This window comes from Vanessa cardui, chromosome 10 (assembly GCF_905220365.1).
Source record: "Vanessa cardui chromosome 10, ilVanCard2.1, whole genome shotgun sequence".
NCBI lineage: Eukaryota > Metazoa > Arthropoda > Insecta > Lepidoptera > Nymphalidae > Vanessa > Vanessa cardui.
The window spans coordinates 1,994,689-2,015,502 of NC_061132.1; the positions used below are offsets into that span (position 1 = coordinate 1,994,689).

General features: G+C 31.2%; 1 protein-coding gene across 9 annotated transcripts in view; it reads left to right on the forward strand.

Annotated features, from left to right (window-relative positions):
* The first annotated feature begins 520 nt into the window (after window positions 1–520).
* LOC124532916 (homeobox protein cut) overlaps window positions 521–20,814 on the forward strand; it is a 131,544-nt gene continuing 111,250 nt past the window's right edge. For 7 of the 9 annotated variants that reach the window (XM_047108033.1, XM_047108034.1, XM_047108042.1 and 4 more), the window contains exons 1-2: window positions 521–947; window positions 18,731–19,098. In XM_047108033.1, the coding sequence (XP_046963989.1) occupies window positions 18,976–19,098 (123 nt within the window). In that variant the 5' untranslated portion in view covers window positions 521–947; window positions 18,731–18,975. The remainder of the gene's footprint in view (window positions 948–18,730; window positions 19,099–20,814) is intronic. The other 2 variants (XM_047108040.1, XM_047108041.1) reach the window with 1 other exon arrangement.

The window sequence follows — 20,814 nt, forward strand, 5'->3', positions numbered from 1 at the left end:
GTTAATTTCATTGTTATATTTTTTTTGCAATAAAAAAAACTATTTCCGAAAACATTCGTTACCTATCAAATCATTCCAGCTCCGAATAGTGTGGACGTTAGACAACGTTGTATTAGTAAACGTTTATCGTTAACAAGACGTTTGTGTGACTGATGTATGTCAAGAAGTTCGCGAGATACATGTAAACAAACAAACGGCGGCCGAGGGCCAGGGCCGAGGGCCGAGGCCGCGGTCCGTGCGGCGGGCAGTCGATTGCGCTGCAAAAAAAAGCGCATCCTATTATCGACTACAACAAAAGGACTTGTGCAACGATACCTAAGTACACATCTCGATTCATCGTCTCGACTCGATCCGAACCGATCCTATTGGCGCGCCCCACTGTCGCCGCGAGCGAGCGGGACGGCGCGCGGCGACGCCGGAGCGAGCGACAAGGAGGGAGACGGTCATCTTAGCCGGCGAGTGGCGTCCCACTGGGCGGGGCCGCACCAAGGAGTGAGCCTCAGATGCGCGTAGTGGGGCCTCGGCCGAAGGATCGCACTGCAGTCGTCTGTCGCGGCAACGACGCGCGCCCGCGACCACGCACCCGCTCGCGTCCAGGATCTCCTTACGTAATAACTAATCTGATCGAACGTTCATCCGATTATCGATTGTGAACAAGTGAACTTTGCTTATCTGTGTGCGAGTTTCGTTAAATTTTTCGCGCCTCAAAGTGAACTCGTCCTGTGCGCCCTGTGTTGTTGTTGTTTTGTTTTCGCACAGACTCGAAACATTATTTTTGGGCGTAGCTGACTGTGTTTGATTTTGATATATTTTTGTTGATGACATTGTGAGTGTTTCTCGAGCGGCTCTTTCTTAAACGATTACAAAGTTTTGGTGATTTATTTGACTTGTAGTGCTATGTGGACGTCAAATTACCGTCTCTGAAGTGACAGTAACTTTTGATAATTGTAAGTATCCTTATTTTTATTTTCTGAAATGTAGTGCACTTGTGTAGATATCTCGATGTATAGTCTTATTAGAAAACAAACACTAGAAAACAACTTCAATAAATCATTTTCAATCTTATTAGCAAAAATACTAATTTTATAAAATATCACTTTGAAATAAAATAAAAAATAACTTGCAATCATAAATTTTAATAAAGTAATTAAAATATTACTTATAAATAACTGTAATAATATAAAACATCTCAAATAAAATAATGTTAACATAAAATAATTTTGATTAAAATTTACAGATAACAATAACTTCTGAAACTATTAAGTATTTTACTTTAGAAAAAATGCAAAAACAAAACTTTTACAAACATTAAAAGATAAAATATAATTATAATAACAATAATCAAAATGATTACATAAATATACTATTTATAAATTAAAGTGAAAGTATTTATAATAGACAGTATATGAGTTAGTTAATTGACGGAAAAAATATACAAGCGGCGGCAAGCAAAAGTGTCATTGTTTTGTTAATATCATCATTTATGTGTTGTATAATTAGTAGGCATACCAAATTGATTAATGTAGTAATTTAACAAATTTATTTTTCTATAATTAATTTCTTGTCTAATTATTTACAAAAAAGTATCCATTCGAAATTAAAATGAACGCATAATTAAATTAGAATTTAATTTCGTATTCCGCGTTAAAAACGATTTATTATCTGTACTTTTTGTCATTTAGATAATTTGTTACGATAAAACTTCGGTTCGATTGAAAAGAAGTAAACAGAACAATTTTTACAAGTTAAATAAATTCGTGCTTTAAAATTCCAATTGGAATAGTTTAACGTAAAATTAAAATATTATCTAATAAATAAAATTTGTAGTGTACAGTTAATGTATCAAATAAATAACGATTAAATAGTTTTGTGGTCAATTAGACATTATTATAACGAACAAGTGGAATATATTTTATACTTTTATGATTATTATAAAAGGGTAGTTAAAAAGTTATAAGTTTAATGAACATTGCTCGATAATATAATAGTGTTTTTATAAATATAATAATTTTTAATAAAGATGAATCGAATACATATTAACAATTACGAACGGTTGTCTTTTCGTAAAGTTTATTGAAATTCGTACAGATGGCGTCACGGGAGTTTCTTGACCTCTTAATCCGTTTGTGTTATATCTATATTTGTCTGTGTGTACTAAGTTTCTGGAAACAATTAGTTAGATAAAGTTTAATTTTGATATTGTATACTGTATTTTAAGATAGTATTTTAATTCCAATCTGAATATTACATTTAGGAAAACATTTTCGTTTTGAACAACGTTCTTTTTTTAAAAATACGAATGCAAATTTTATTACCGATAGACAAAAAGGTTTTAGAAGAAAACGTAACTATGTGCGTTAATTATTGAAAGGTAATTACAACCGAGTTAACGTTAACACTATTCAACGTGTAATGCCATTGTCTCTAACTACATGATTTCTTACTTCACTAAACATTATTACACGCGTTAACGATTAGTGTATACTTATAAATTGATTAAATAAATAACAAAGTGCTGTGAACGAATAATAATAGCAATTTTAAATATTATAATGTTAACAGTTGATAGAATAAATGTTTACTTGTTCGTAAAAAAAAAGGTTTTATATTTTTAACAACGGATTTATTTTTTAAATAATTGTCTATCGATTTAAAATAAGAATTGGAATGCGGAATTTTTAAAAATTGAATCTAAAAGCTGTTTAATACGTACTAAGTTTTTATTATTGGAATACATTCCTAACCGTTAAAAGATTCGTAATTTAAATTTTCGACAAACTTTCGTATTATAATGATCCACAAAGATACTTTAGGTTAGTAATCTAGGTATTAATATCCAACCCGTGTATTATACAAAAAGTACATAATCAAATACTTCAAGATATTACATTATATTTGAATTTAGAATGTTACCCACTGCAATACCTATCGAAAGGTCGTTTTATAATTATAGATTATGTTTTATGTGATAAGTTGTCAACTAGACACATGATATTAATACTAAATATTTATTAAAACACTTAACACGAAATTAATTTATCTTTAAAGTTATTAATATCATTTTAATTAATCATTATGCAAGTTATTTGAAACGTAAATGTTTTCAAAGATTATCAGTTTGTCCGCCTGTATACCGTAAAGACACATGTAATTACATATTTAAACGATAGTCCGTTGATGGCTTATATTGATTGCTAAGTATTTTTTAACTGAAAAATAATCGTTTCACTGACGATTCAACGAATTAGCTCGACTATAAGTGCACGGTATGTCCAAACTCCGATTTTAAATACTGGAAAAATATCATAGAAATTAAAATAGTAAATATTATACCAATCCTGATACTTTATTAATAATAATTCATATTTTTTTTGTTTGGATATAAACAGTAATACCGATTATTACTATATTAAATAAACAATTCGAATTAAGAACGCAGCGATATAACTCACATCTAAATACGCATTTCAATTCTATTTAATTAAAAATATATTATAATAAATAATAATTAAAAACAGGCAACATTAAAACATGTCATCAAATTCGTAATAACGACACATGTGCACATATAATAAATATATCTTAATATATAAAGTAAGTCATAACGCATATGGCGTTAATTGATCCACCGCATCCTGGACTTCCGTACATAATGATACAAGATTATTAAATATTAATATAACCCTGCCAAATATAATTGGTTGATATTTGATGAGCTTGTTAGGAAAATACTGATCTACTTTTTTTGGTTGTACTAATAATTAATATAATCCTGCAAAATATAATGGGTTGATATTTTAACTACTTGCTAGAAAAATACTTAGATATATACTTTTTCGGTTATACTTACTAATAATCAATATAATCCTGCCAAATATAATGGGTTGATATTTAAAGTGCTTGATAGAAAAATACTGATTTACTTTATTGGTTGTACTAATAATTAATATAACTCTGCAAAATATAATGGGTTCATATTTTAAGTACTTGCTAGAAAAATATCGATCTACTTTTTTCGGTTGTGCTAATAATTAATATAACCCTGCAAAATATAATGGGTTGATATTTGGAGTACTTGCTAGAAAAATACCGATCTACTTTTTTGGTTGTACTAATAATCAATATAACCCTGCCAAATGTAATGGGTTGATATTTAAAGTGCTCGTTAGGAAAATACTGATCTACTCTTTTGGCTATACTAATAATCATACAATGTGCTTGAGATTCGATATGGGAGTTAGATATATTCTTATGGAATGTAAGTCCAATGGTTAAGAGTCATAGATTTAAGGAGTACACGGCTTCAAATATCAGTACTATTGAATATTTCAAGTGATAAATCTGTTCATTTATAAGTCAGGTTAATAATATCTGTTGTGTGTAAGTATGTATCCGTATCGATTCTTAAGCCTTATCCCAGCAGTGGGATTGCAGGATTTTACTATTCGTAACAGACACTTATAAGTTTATATATTTAATCATAATAGAATAAAGCAACCTTCAGAAATTCAGGACTTGAATGCGCTACCTTTATTCTCTAGATTAACTCAACTAATTAACAACTACGCCCGCGGGTTCACTCGCATTTACGGTTACATATTTTGGACATAAAAAGTAGCCAAAGATTCTTGAGATTCAAATTGGATTCATATCATAAAATTCGTTTCAGCGGTATAGCCGTGAAATTAACATACATACAGATTTAAGTATGCCAAAAATTCAATCGAAATTGATACGTTTTATTTACAAGTAAATTATTTATTGTTGTATTTTAATTACATAAATAACATTATTTACCATAACTTATATGTCTACGCCATTAATATATAAGTTTAATTCACTCTCTTAAGTTGAGATATAAGTATTAAGTTACAATGTTAAACAATCCGTAGTGCACCGTGAGACGAACTCGGTGCCCTAAGTCACATATTGGCTGATAATGGTGGTATCATTTTGCTATATTATACAGGTGTTCAAAAAAAATTCAGTGGTAGTATAAAAAATGGTTTTTGTATTTCGAATTGGTAATACAATCAATCTAGAGATATGATGTGTGGATAAGTGTTAAAGAAAATTCAAAATATAATTACGTTATACATTATAAATTACGACCGTTTCTGAATATGTCATATAAAAAAATCAGTAAGAAACTCTGTAGTTATTATAAGCGTTACACTGACTGAAATATCACAATAACTCCGAAACGATTTAATTGATAAATGTCATATCTACTTAGTCCGTTATCGACGTATACGCTCATTTAGAAAGGATTTTTGATAATTTCAAATAAGTACAACAGGGGATGAAACGGGAACACTTTGTTTGATGTGTATCCGTACGAATTCGTGGAAAACTTGTTAATATTTATGTACAAGTAATAAGTAATTAAGAAGTTCGATTTTTAAATATAACGCCGATGATTTGACGCTCTTTTTGAATATAATCGTTTTCCTTTGAAACTCATAAAAGCAGTTACATATAAAGTAATTCATCATTAATGTATTTCAAAAATTAAACCAATACAATCACAGCAACAATCAAATTGAATAATTGCATTTTAATTTACATTATACCTGGCTAGTGGGGTAGCGGGTATTACCGGTTTAAACCGGTTAAATATTACAGGCAATTAGATCCTTGTAACTTCAAACCCAAACCAATAGGTAAATTCTTCTTGTAAACACTTACAACAGCCCTTTTGCTCTTTTCTTAATAATATATTTTTTTTAGAAACTAAGAGCTATTTCAGTATAGATTTGAATTTTCTTAACCGAAGTAGGATATTAAAGTAAGACCTTCGACCATCATACATCGGTGAGTCAAGCCAAGCTATTCAATATTTAAAAACATTGGTACCAATATCGCAAATCGAATCATTTATAAATCAAACCGATTTTGTTTCAAATAGCAATGTTCTTTTTTCAAAATTAATTAATACTTAATTTAATATAAGACACTAAAAAGAAACATATATTTTAAAATAGGAACTCGTTCTTTTTTTAGAATGTGTTCGAAAGAACGAATAAAAATATAAGTATATTAAAAATCTTTGTCAATTCATATGTACATATTGAATTATAAGAAAAATTTTATTTATTGTTAAATTCTAAAGAAAATTTGTTTTCCAAGCTCGTCTTATTGAAAAGAAATTATTAACCGTTGATACGTATTTACATTTTTGTTCAATTAAAAGTATATCAGAGTTCCGAGTTTGACCGAGTTTACGGCTTCGTAAAATCAATCAATCAATTCGAACAAAGAATACGATTTGTAACCAAAAACCGCTGACATTTTTAACATTTGACCGTTTAAAATTCAAAAATAGAATATTAATAAACAATTAATAATATTTATACAGATAATAAATAGTGAGACGTGGGTTTTGTTTGTTGTATTCCATAGATAATACAAATGCCTGCTAATAATATTTGGATTATTATTTTTGGCTGACAATTTGTACCGGCAAAAGGTAAGTCTACTTCAATAAAGTAGGTATATTTTGTTTTTCGTGTTATAGAGAAGATCAAAAACAGATGGTTGGTCCGTCAATGCGACATTATGGGTAAGTCATAGAAACATTTTTTTTTATATTTAGAGATGTGAACAATGCAGAACCGTATTGCTTAAATTGACCATTTAGTATCGTTGTTCTCAGGTTTAAAAGGTGAGTGAGCCAGTGTAATAAGATAGTAATTTGATTGTTCATTGACGGTATCAGGAATAATTGACATTCTATTCTTAATTAAAATTATTAAAAAATATCGTACATGGAACACGCTGTATAATATAAATTATTTTTTTAAAAGCTTATCTAAATTAAGCATAAGCACTACGAATCTGAGACCGGATGCACTATCAATAACCCATACTATTATGACAAACAATGATACTTAGAAGTACCTACACAAGTCCTTGGGAAAATATTATGATAAGGTAGAGCTGTGTGCTCCGTGGTTAAATCCTCGATTTACCATAGATAGTGGGATCAAATCCAATGAGTTTCATGCGTTTAATTTTTTTATCATTCCTAATGAACTTTAGATAGCACGTGTCAGATTTTTTTATGAATCTTTTAACTTACTCTGTCTGTCTCAACTGTGATACTCCTATAGATTGTGTTTCTGTATGTTTTTACTTGTATAAGTTTAATTTTCATTGTAACGGACTCGTAGAGAAATTAGATAGATCTTTTAAACTACGCAACGGATTTTAATGCAGTTTTCATCAATAAGCACAATGATTCAAGATAATGGATAAAAGAGAAAGGTAAAGTATTTCAATTTTATAAACCGGAAAAATGCAGATTTTTCCGGTTAGTATGTAAAAGTATTGGAAAGAGCCTTATTGTACCCGAGCCAACTAAGTAAAGTAAAAGCAAAGTAATGTGGTAAAGCAAAGATGCTAGCACTGCAAGAACTACTCATAATGAACTACAGCACCATAATGCATCCAAGTATGGGTTCTAGGCTGTCATAACCCTTCCAATAACGACAGTGCTCAATCACCCTTCAAACTGTATGTCTGCAACGTGACCTGAAACAGACCTGAAAAATGTGAACAAATTCAATACTTGGTGTTAATTGTTCAAATCCTCCAACTGATAATCCTCAAGCTTGCCTGATACTTCTCGAGTGTGATTATTGTTATCGTTAAAATTACCTTAGAAGATTATCCATCCACTAATACCCCTATCAATTATGTACGAGTATTTATTTTCTTTCAACTATGTATGAAAAAATATGGCCGATTAATACGCGAGCTGAAAAAAATTATTCAGTACTTATTTATTTGTAAATGATATTTTGTTTAATTCATCTCAAATGATGCAGCGCTGTTCCGTGAAGGTTTTGGTATATATTATATTTTATGTTCCATCTTCTTTGAATATACAATTGTCGTTACAAGCAAAATTAACTTCTTGTAACTGTCATATTTGACATTTGGTATGTTTCTTTTTTTTTTTTAATTTAGTCAAAGTGACCGCGAATAGTGTTTATAAGTCCAAAGATCAATAAGCTTAACATAGTGATTAATGACATCATAACATCGCGACTATCGTGTAACCTGACGCCATTAATTGATACACCAGAACAATTGTTTGCCTTTGCAATAATAACACGGTACACCGTGAGCCACAGGCGGAAGGAATGTTCACGTCACTCATTGAAGCATTACGTCACAGTCACATATAAATTTTGAACATGTTCAAATTTAATATTGCAGTATAGATATGTTCTATCATGAAGGCGCGCCCCTCCACGTTCATTTAACATTAGCGTGCATTAGTGTGCGTGAGATACGTTCGTGCTTATAAGAAAGATGTCTTAGTGTGCGTGAGTCGACTAAGAGTAGAGATAGCAAAAAAAGTACTAATTAAATTATATTTATTAAAAACTATTTGATTGTCCATTGAATGAGTACCATAATTAATTAATTAATGCCTCTATAGATACTTAACATTGAAAATCATAAGTACTTACCTCTAGCTTAGAAAAAGTAATACCGTGATCATAGAACTCGCAAAACAAGGTGTCTATATTTTTTCTTAATTTTTGTAATTATTTACAACTCAAGATTCAGTCGTCTTATGCCCAAGGTATTATCATATATGTGCATAACGTGTTTCAAACACTAAATACAACATATATGCATATTTATTATAAGTTCAGTCGCTCACGCCTACATCTTATACCACGCGATTCTAAACAACTAATTACAAAGTGCCATTCGGTGTTCTATGCGTGCGTAATAGAGTCCAATTTCGCTCGCAGAAACCGTGAGAATCTATGTCGAAAGCAATGATAACGGCCGATATGAAATACAACTCTCTATTTTTATATCGCTTATTTTAAAACTTTTTCCAAGTATTTAATTTACTTGCAAATTTATATTTTTATACGGCGCTGGAAAAATTTCACAATATTCGATGACGTTGTTAACATAACACCATGTATAGTGTCTGCTTTCAGATTTTTAAATAACAAACATTGACATTTTTTCACTTACTTACGCATTCCTATTGCCAGTACAATTAATTAATCTTAGTTAAATTGAGGAATATTACTTTTAAACGTTAAAAAATTATAGTTTTAAAGTCGAACTCTAACGTAAATAAATTAACAAAATACTAGGCTGAATGATTGAATACCTTTGCCTCCATATGTAAAAAAAACAAATCAAAAAATTTTAGAACAATTAAAGTTATTCCAAACAGTTATTTTACAGCTTTCAAACAAACATAGTCTGTTTATTTACGACTATATCAAAGTTCCCACACAATATAATATAAGATATCTATTAAAAACATACGTTCCCTAGAAACGGAAAGTAAGTTTAAACAAATAAATACAACAATATAATTAAACTTTTATTCATAAAGGCCACCGATATAAACAAATAAGCCTAACCATGTGGCGAAATCGGTGCCGATGTCGGAGAAAAAAAAACAAAACATCTCCCTCTCTTTCCGCCGTATAACCGCGTCCCTCTCTGACGTCACATGTGTTTCCCGCGTAGTTTTTTTTAATTGTTTTTAATAGTTTTATCAACGGGTTAGGTTCATGGTGTTATTGAGCGAGACTTAGAGGTTTTGTTTTGATTCAACCGTTGACCTTTCATTGAGTTGGTTCGACTAGGACTTGAATATCGAAAGAGCAAATGAGTCTTATTGCAAGTGATAACCACCACTCACATACATTATGTATATATATAGTCACCAACCATGAGAACTAAGTTGTTATAATGTACCTTATGCCTGTAGTTCATGTTAACAAAAATACGTTTGAAAAAAGAACCTTTTCCAAAATTCGGAGTACGTTAACATTTTTCGAATTTCGAAAATTTTCATTTACAAAAAACGTCAATCTCATTCAAATTTAAAATTCGAACATTGGCAGTTTTAAATCGTAACGTTGGTTATTGTTTTTATTTATATCATTTCAATGGCTTATATGCACAGTGTATATCGACTTCAATTGATATACGTATTAACATTTCGCATACACACATTTTATTATTAATTAAAAAAACGTGACTACAATCGAATGATTATTAATTACAACATTTATCTTCATTCATGAACTAAAGGTCATATCATACAAGCCTTAATGAATGAATGGAAATATCACATGTACACTGCTACTTGTGAAGATTGGCTCGCATTTGAGTAAACAAACAAACACACATTTCTTACAATATATATATATATATATATATATATATATATATATATATATATAAATAATTCAATCTGCATCTGAAATCAAAGTCAATAATTTATTTAATCGTATTTATTCACGCACTTAAAAAAACACATATAAATCTGACAAGGAACATAGTCTGGATTCCAAATCATATATGTAGGTATATGGTCACATCCATTCACATACATTAACGATATAAGAAATATGAACCATTCCTGACATCCATACACCACTATATTTAAAAACTAGCAGTAACACTGGCTCACTCACCATTCAAACCCAGATTACACTTAGTTCTACCACCAAAAGCCCATATTTTAAAACCTGTGCAAGGAAACCTCAGTCATATGATCATGTCTGTCTCAGCCATAACATTATAGTTAGATTAGGCTTAGCTTAATAGCGCAGGTGTGTGCGATCCTTAAGTATTGTATCGACATAAATACGTCTCCAGAGACACGATGATGCGAGCCCGCCATGACATTTCAGATCTGGCAAAGTATCAAGCAATCGAACCATTGGCAGCTGTCGTGCAGAAATATAACAAGTGACATAAAGTATTACTCATTTAGTTATATCGCACGTATAATAAATCATAAATAATAGATTTTCATCTATTCGTTATTATCTCGAAATAGATTGAGTGTAAAATAAATTATATTGTTTTCTAAACTTGGCATTTTAATTGTATACCATTGCTTGTATTAATTTTAGAGAAAAAAATCGTTTAAATCATAAATAAGACATGACGAAAACCTCTATAAAATTTATATATTTTTTAAAAATTTGAATTTGGAACAGATTCTAATATTACGTATAATGTAATTGCTTGTTAAAAATATGTTAAAAGTATCATTGTATCACTGTATCTCAGTTCATCTGTTAACTGGGAACTAAATAACCGTCTTAAAATAACTCGGGGTTCATTATTCTAATCGATAAAAAACGAATCGTAAGTCTCCCCTAGATTTGTTTTGAATACGTCATTATAAAAATAGTATCCCTAGTCTGACGATAGAAATGTAACTTTGAAATATACATTTAATTTTTATATCTGTTTTATAAATTATCTGTGTTTATTTGTATTGAGTATTTTAAATTTAGAATGTGCTATTATATTCGTGTAAGAATTTATGTGCGTACTAGTAGTCGGGAGCGGCTTCAGTCGCGTTTTAGTTGTTGGTTATGAAATGTTGGGCAAAAAAGTAGCCTATGTCCTTTCTTGGAGTTTAAGCTTGCTTCATACTAAATTTCATCAAATTCGGTTCAGTGATATGGTCGTGAAACAGCTACAGACAGACAGAGTTACTTTCAGAATTATAATATTATATATAGTAAGTATAGATTGTTACGTCACATAGTTATTAATAATAAACATTTAACTCACATATTTTGTAACGGTTTATTTTTAAAAACCGAATCTACCCTAAACGGATAGTTATCTAAAATTAATTTTAAAAATTATTAACTACAGTTGTAGGACACTTGATGTTGCGATAAATATATTAATAACATAAAAATAAGTCCATTACATTACATTACGTGTAATTCAAACAAATTTTGGGTCAGAGTGATAAATTAAAAAAAATTCACCCAATAATTATAATACCACGATACCAATCTACGCCAACCCCACAAGGTGCTGCCGCGGCCATAAACAATGTCATTTTTTCCGTTCATAGACAACTTTTTTCTTTTCCGTTTTTTACCGCCATTATGTCATCTCACACAGTATGTCCCTAATGAATAATAAATAGTCTAATTACTCCTTAGAGAGCTTATTGATGTATTTATTACAATTAACTGCTGTAGGAAGTCACTTCTATGTATATTTAATTATTATTTTTTTTAATTTAAGTCATACTTTTAAAATTTGTCATAGAGAATTTTTATGATTTTTTTATTGCCAAGTATATCTAAGTCTTCAATTTATTCGTGATCGGTGTTACCAAACATCATGAGGAAACCTGCATGTGTCATGAAATTCTGAAAAACTTAAAGTGAAAAAGATCGTTACAATATGAATATTTTACAGTGATATTCTCAATTGTACTCTTAATAAAATAACACATATAAAACTTCATCTTACTAATTATTTTTTTTTAAATCCTTTATAGAATAAGCGGCCATCATTATCGTGTTATTAATAACTTAAAAGACACACATGTGATCCTCTATTCCATTTATAAGCTGCGTCATTTTATTTCTGAGGACTTTTTTTTCTTTATTCTGAACGAATATAATATATCATTCTATCTGTCGTTTTATCGATTTTTTAATGATTTATGTTGGTGGACAGGCGAATGGTAAGTGGTCACCATTGTTCTTCTGCTGTGAGTTTTGACCATTCCTTACATGCGCCAATGCGTTATCAACCTTGGGAGCTAAGATCTCTTGTGCCGGTAGTTATACTAGCTCACTTACCTTCATACCGGAATACCACAATACTAAATATTGATGTTTCACTGTGGGATATCTGATGAGTGGTACCTAGACGAGCTTTCATATAATCTCGTGCCAGTGGTCAATAGCACTATTGACTATTTTAGATAATGTTTTATTTTCCAATCCAATTATCTTCCAAGCACATTCCATGCTAGTTTTCATCATTCAGTACCCATCATGAGGTACTTTATATGATCATCAAAAATACAAAATACTATTAATAATATGAAAGGTTTGTATATTTAATAATGATGTCAATTACAGACACACCGACGGTAAATATATTAACGCTCTGCATTCTGGGTTAGAAATTAGTATAAGCTCACGATCCATCACCGTTATTCCTAATCTATTAAAAAAAATGTCACAATTGACCCAAAAAGGGGTTTATTCTGATGTTACACGGTATGTTATCGAACGTCCATCTGTTGTTTAATGATTTAAAATTAAAAGGGTAAGGGATCACCTGCCCCTTAATAGGTCAAGAATGAAATCTTAGATTATGTCTTTTTATTACTATTTTAATGGGGATTTTGTTAATTTTTTAAATGTTGCAACATTTTTATGATAAGACTCGTGTAGTGTCGCAATTAAACGGTTATTTTTAATGTATTATTTTATATGTATGATGGCAGTATTGCTTGCTAAATTCGTAAGTTTCATGATTATGTAAATATATTTGGTTTTTAAGAGGAGAATAAACCTTTATATGATTTTTATTGTATTAGTATCCAGGCTAAAGAATCTGGGAGCCACACTTTGAAGGCGCTTCTCATAGTATCCAAATTTATTGCAGATTATCACTTACATACTCAGTGATCATATTACTGATTGCTACTTACACTTATCAAAAGATCGTAACATCAAATATTACACATTGGCATTAATTACCTTCCGATAAATTCAATTTAACGGCAACACTATATTCGAATTCTATTTTATTATAATATTCATGTACTCATTTCCAGGCAGGCATCCTGTCACTAATAAAAAACACGTGACTATTCTAATCAATTTTCGATATTCGAATGTATCGTGTTAGATGGATATTAAAAAAAAAGTGTCGTCTTTATAGCGCAATGAAATTGAATTTGTCAATTTCGACGAGTTAACATTTTTATTGCTTCGATTTCCTTTAATCGCCGCGAGTGATATTCGAGACGTTGGAATTGAGGCTTTATTGTTTTTTAGGTAATTTTGTGATATTTGATCTATTATTTAAATTTCTAGAAAAAAATATGATATCTGTTATCGATAAAAAATTAATGTTTGCGATTTATTTTTCATCCAATAAGGCGATTTCAAAATGTTTGTATTAAAAAAGTACTTATAAAGATATCAATAGAAATACAACGAATCGAAATTACAAAATCCAATCCACGCTTAAGAAGAATGTGCGCAAACGTTTATTTGAAATGGCGGTAAAAATTCTCCCCGTATTTATACGTCATGCACTTAGCACACGTTCAAAAAGCACTCGCGTTTGCAAACAAAGAGTAACAGACGACTCGAAAATCCATCAATCAAAGAACTGCAATGAAATAATCGAATTTCTGAACGTCGAGTGCAGTTCAAAGCACAAACGAGGAACCGCAACAGATTAAAAAAAGTATAAAAAAGGTACACCAAGTTCCGAAATATGACTAATATCTGGCACAAAGTTCAGTGTCGATAACGCGTCTATGGCAACAAAAGGAGGAAGGACGAGGGAAGGAATTCAAAAAAGGAACGCTCCGAACGCACGGCATTTGAATTTCGACGAGATAGATGCCGATTTCGATTTGGAATGCTTCCCATTCATAACACACAGATTATTATTGACATTTTGCAAACTGTCTTCAATATTTGTAAAGGAAATTTTCTGCATATCTCATATTAAATTATTCGAATAAAAAAATACAAAACTATTTCACAAGTCTTGTAGCGGTTTTTCTTTCGTTATGAAAACTTTGTTATGGGTAAATATATACGACCTCTTTGCATGAAAATAAATAATTATAACAGAATATAGGCCGTAAAAGAAACGTCGAACTAAAACGCATCGATTGAAAGCGAGTTCGCCAACTTTGTCACGAAACCTATGCACGATAGATTTTAACTGCCATTCGCTATTACATATACAAAATTACAATAGCTATCATTATAAACGAAATGAGACTTTATACGTTTGTGATAAGGTTCATTAATCTGGATGCGATTGTAACAGTAAGTTAGGTATGTCTTCGATGTTTTAAAAGTTTACGCGTGCGGTGATCGGTCTGTTTAGTTATATTTATGAGTGTGATAAAATTGTTTGCGGCCGTGTTCAGTTCATTTCAAATCAAGCACCTGTCTCCGTTTTATCTTTATTGTCTATAAAATTATCGAAAGTATTCATATAAATCATGAACGTTTTAGTTATCGGAAACAAAGGTACTGAGATATCGTGTACGTCGTTTGAAATTTCATATTTGAATTTCGAATTTTGAAGAGAAATACAAAACCGTTTATTTATAAAAATATTCAAATCCAGACTTTAAATATATACCAATTTATTATATAGACCCTTTTTATTTTTTGAAATAAGAATAAGTTAATAAAGGATTAATTTGTGTGTTTACGAACACTTACACACACACATATATATTTCACAGTTACGTCATTTGTAAATTTATCCACAAATGGCGGGAACATTCGAAATTGGAACTCGACGTCTAAGAAACGTGTTCGTAATAACAGTTACCAATGAAAGTGTCTAGTCATGCGACAATCGAGGAAAGCGGTAACGATCATACCGAATTCAATAAGGACCCTTCGCCACACGACAAATTTACAATTCTAATATATAAGTAATTTAAACGATTTATATTTCACGTATTACAAACACATTCGCATCGAAATATAGTTGTTAGGGCATAGTAGTAGTGACAAGCACGCAACTGGGGTTACCATGTCTTAACACTATTTTAAGACGCGATTAATCACTGTGAAATGTCAAACCACTAACGGTTACGTTACATATTTGTGATTTATTTGAATCAAAATAAATTTGTTCGAAATTTGAAATATAATTAGTAGACTCAAAATGCTTTGCACTCCTTAATATACTTAATACGTTTTAATTTCTAATATTGAACAGAACTGAAACCACAGATGATCTAAATTGTTCAATCGTTGTATCATTCAATTACCTTCAAATTAAAAATTTAAAAATACTTCGAAAATAACGGTTCTGTCTGCCCTTACTACATTAAAAATAAATCCTTAAAAAACTCATATAATGGTATCCCCAATACAACGCCTTCCTGATCTCTATCGATGACAAAATTACGACTTCATGTCAAAAAATTCTAAACAATTGAAAATGTATTTTATGTAAACAACATAAGGTCTAAATTAACCATTCAAAACATTATTACCGGTGGTAACTTACCCTAAGACGTTCGATTTTTAAACTGTCTTATTTAAGCGAAAGTTTTTTTTTTTGTAATCCACATCGTATTTTTTATATTTTATTTAAATCTCGAATATATTTATGGTATGTCATTAAAATCTCAAGAGGATATATATTCGGTGGAGACCTTGACAATCAAAACGATTGACAAATGGCGGGAAATTCTTTCAACTGTCACTTTGAGAGCCATCTTTGTCCACTTGGCCTCGGAATACGTCTTTATTCTTCGGGTCTGATATTTGTGTAATAATATACTAAATCACTTTAATATTGGAATGTATATTTACAATTTTTACTCTATTTGAAACAGATACTCAAAATGGAGATTAATACAATAAGATATATTTTTAGTGAGTTTATTTTTTTTTGACAAAATTTTGCTATTAATTAATTTTCTTTCTTACATTGATATTCATAATCAGATTGTACTCTAAGATTTGTACCATATACAAGTTTTTGTATAAACAAGGATTTTTTTTTACTCAGCTATAATGGATACAGCCCACAACCATTCAGCCAGGAACATAAAAGCAATGGGTTTTATGAACAATTTCTTTGATCATAATTAAGTAACTATTGTCTGTCGACATTAAAAAAAAACAATATATTGTGTTAATTCAACGTGGAAAGTATCAATGTTTTAATAAGCGACCCGCCCGTCTTATCTATCGCATCTGCAGTCCCCTACTAATGAATATTAACTAATAACAAGTTGGAGCGAGTGAAGTGGGAATTATTACTGTATGACTCACTTTTTTGATTATATAAGTAATTTTATATATGCCCACGTGGCATGGTGGTCAGGACGTACGAGTTTTGAACGAAGATTTTGAGTTCAAAGTTTTTTATCCAGTGGTTGGTAAATATCGTGAGAAAACCTGCCGGTCAAATTTTTCTTTTACGGAATAGGTTAGCGGACGAGCATATAGGCCACCTGATGGTAAGTGGTCACCATCACCCATAACCCATGAAGCTGTAAGAAAACTAAACCATTCCTTACATCGTCATCGTAATAATATATGTATATTTTCCTGTCATATACCAGTCGGTACCAGTATTGGAATAATGGAATAAACAGCACGCTATATCTTTGAAGGGAAAGGTCGTCCTAGCTTAGAAGTGAGACTTACAGTTACTTTCTGAGTAACTTATTCGTAATAATAATTTAAATTCTTCGCACGGCTGTAATACTTTGAATAAAAAAAAATAAAAAACTAAAATTCGAAATTCGAAATTCGAAATAGTCCTGAGTGACCGCAAGTCAGTCGATAGACGGAATCGATCGGAGGCGGTTCGTGCTTGTAATCCTGTTTGCATATCGCCGCACGAAACTCGCACTTATCATGTTTATTGATTGACACGCCAGTAATTCACCGTTTCACCCTCGTGTAGTGTAAATTAAAGGATATAGCGAATAACTCATTTTGGACTGGGGCCTTACGAGGAAGTCAAATTCGAGCAGCCTGTATAAACCTAACGATATATGGCATTCACGACATACTTCTGTAGAAACAATTACATTGATATGAAATCCACTGGTGAATGGATGTTAAATCAAAGTATAATTCTATATTTAAAAATGACATTCGCAAATATATTTTTTAAAAATAGAGTATTTAATTTTTTTATCAAAGGTAATACAACATACAGCCTCAGGTACAAAAATAGTATTTATACATACGATAATTCTTTTTTTAATTATATATGATTCTTAGTTTACATCTAGGTTTTAATCTAGGTGCAAGTCATTCAGCCTGTGCCTTGCGACCGGTGTCCAAGTTTTGAAATTTACAAGTGACAGTTTTATAACTTTTTGTTCGTAGTAACTTAGTTTTAGGCGTGTCCTTCTCACTAGTATTTATTTTATTATAAATTAGTGTCTCGCGACGCGTGCGATACTATCAAAATGTATTAAAATCAGAGGGTTTTAAGTAATTACATTTTTAAATTTAAAATTTTTATTGTGCCTTTATTTTATACTTAGGTATATGTATTTCAAATTTCGATTTCTTTTATACTTAAGAAACCTAAAGCTAGATAGATGTTAGCTCCTTAATAAGTTACTCCTACCTCTAAGATTACTCTTTTAAACGTATGCAGTTAATTAGATAAATATTCTTCATACATCCTCCTTGTATATTTACTCGTTTATTTAGAAAGGCTTACAACATACTTAGTTAGTCAAACATTAAAACGACTTCAATTGTTTATTAAAATTAACCCAATTTTTTTACCCATACATTTTCCTTAATATTTTACATACTCCCCTACATCTCATATAACAACTTTAAATATACTATACGTGAGTTTAGGCATAGTGTTTTCTCAACAAAACAAAGGCTTTAAAGCGTTTTCAAATGTAATGTCTAAAGAGTTTCAATAAATACGATCTAAAATACGTAGTGAGCAAACGTTAAAACGGCAGGCAAAAAAACGATTAAGGGCGTCGAAGTCTTGGCGCGTGTGAACCGACTACTCCTTTACACCGAGCTGTCAATTTCCTTTTTTTTTTTCTTCGCGATATCAGCCTGAGCATCGAACATAACCAAATTAGTTTCGACACGAACACCCCAGTGGCCGATTGTCTGCCGGTTCACAATGGAATCGATATAAAACTTCCCCTTTCAATATTTCTTTTTTTCTATTTCAGGTCGTCAGGCACAACACAATAAGAAACTGACGTTAAACAAAGAAACGGCACGCGAACGGAAAAAAAAGAACAATTCAAATTCGAACATCGATACTGGCAATCGAGAAGTTTGATAAACTGGCCGCATAGAGAACTGTCGTCTATTGGTATGGAAATGTGGCGTTCGATGTTTGAATTAGGCGTGTGCGCCTCGAGAGGGTGACGGGTCATTATGCGCCGGGAGTGAGCGCGGTGCGGACGTCCGGATGCACCCGACCGGCGCGGCCAGCCTGCCCGCCGCACCCGAGGCGGAGGTGCAAGCTATGCACTCGATGGACTGGCTCTTCAAGAAGGAAAGGATATATCTCCTAGCGCAGTTCTGGCAACAGGTAATTAATAACAAAAAAAAAGTATAACTAATCACTCGACTTCTAATTACAGATACATAATCCCCAGCCATTACAAGTAATGGAGATACCGCAGCCCATCTACATATTACGGCAATAACAAAAAGCAGTATACCCACAAAATCAATTAATAGTAACGCATTAGAACCGCAATTAACCTGTAACCGAGCGGGTCGGGCATTACGCGAGCCGATCTGAGCCTCTAAACAATTATGTCTATTGTTACAACAACCGTTATGCAAATATCTGATCGACTTTGAACGGACAGATACGATGTTTGCACACTGACGCACTTACAATCACAAACACACACGTAACACACACATACATACAATAAATCATGAATAATACTTTATATTCAATTTGTACAGCAGACTTTTATAATATTTTCAGAACTACCAAATAAATAAAATCCACAAAGATAGATTATGCACCGAGATAAACAGACGTGGCTTGTTTTGAAACGAATGAAATTCGAAATTTAAAATGGAATAGGAAATGGCGAATCGGTTATTCTCGAAGGCAATAGACACGGCTAATGTATTCATAGATAATTATCTCACCTCGATAGAGATGTAGAGGATGTTGCGTAACAATGAATAAGAGGAACTGAGCGTTTTAATAGCATCGAATGAATTTTTCAAGGTTCTGAAGATAAGATTTACATTCACTTTATGTAAGCATTCAAGATTCTTAAAACTACTTTGAAATGTGTACATATAGCTGTTTGTTGACGTTATAAATATAACATATACGATACTTTCATATATAAATACATATAACACATATATAAATTTAATGCCATATTTATTATCTAAATAAAAACACAATTCACTAAGAGTACTATGTTATTTGTTAAATAGATCTCGTAATGACCTCTGCGAGCAATTAAACTTGATGCCATATCTGTTAATCGCTGATCTATGACATCGCCATTGATTTCAGATGCTGTCAACTACAATTATGCCATTAAATGGCTGAACTCTAATAATTGCATTAAATTGCATTCTCGTAACATTATAAAGTATAAACAAGTTATAATATTGCGATTATATTCAAACACGACCGAAATATTTACCTGCTTATTTATGAATATAAAAATATATATATTCAGTTTTGAAAATAGAGTTTTACACTCGTGTAAAAATAATTAATTATTTAAAAAAAGGCGTTCTATATTTAAATTTACCTACGTCATAGTCATTTCGTCTTCATATCATAAAAGTAAAAACATTGCAGCAACAATTACCCGCACATTAGTTTTACAAGTACTAATCAGAATGCAAATTTGCAATATAAAATTCTAAAAAAAAACCAAGTAAATAGCTATAAATTTAACATTCAAAGTAGTAACTCCGTCTTAATTACATCATTAAGAGTTAATTGTTGTTTTCCAATCGATCCTGTACAGATATTTGGAGCGGAACAATTAGTGAGGAATCATTGGCAACGATCACCACTTAAACTGCCAATAATGCGTTGTGTCCAATGTTATCTGTGACTAATAATATACCTATACAGATTAATAAAAAAACGCTGAGCATTACGCATCGACCGTTCCAATTTCAAATTAATTCGAAACTTAATAATTTTCACCGAGCTAAACTATCCATTTAAATTTCGAACATCGACGTTCGATTTTTAATTCGAAACAGCCATCCTATTCTGGAGCGACGCCACAATATTATTCGTAATAGC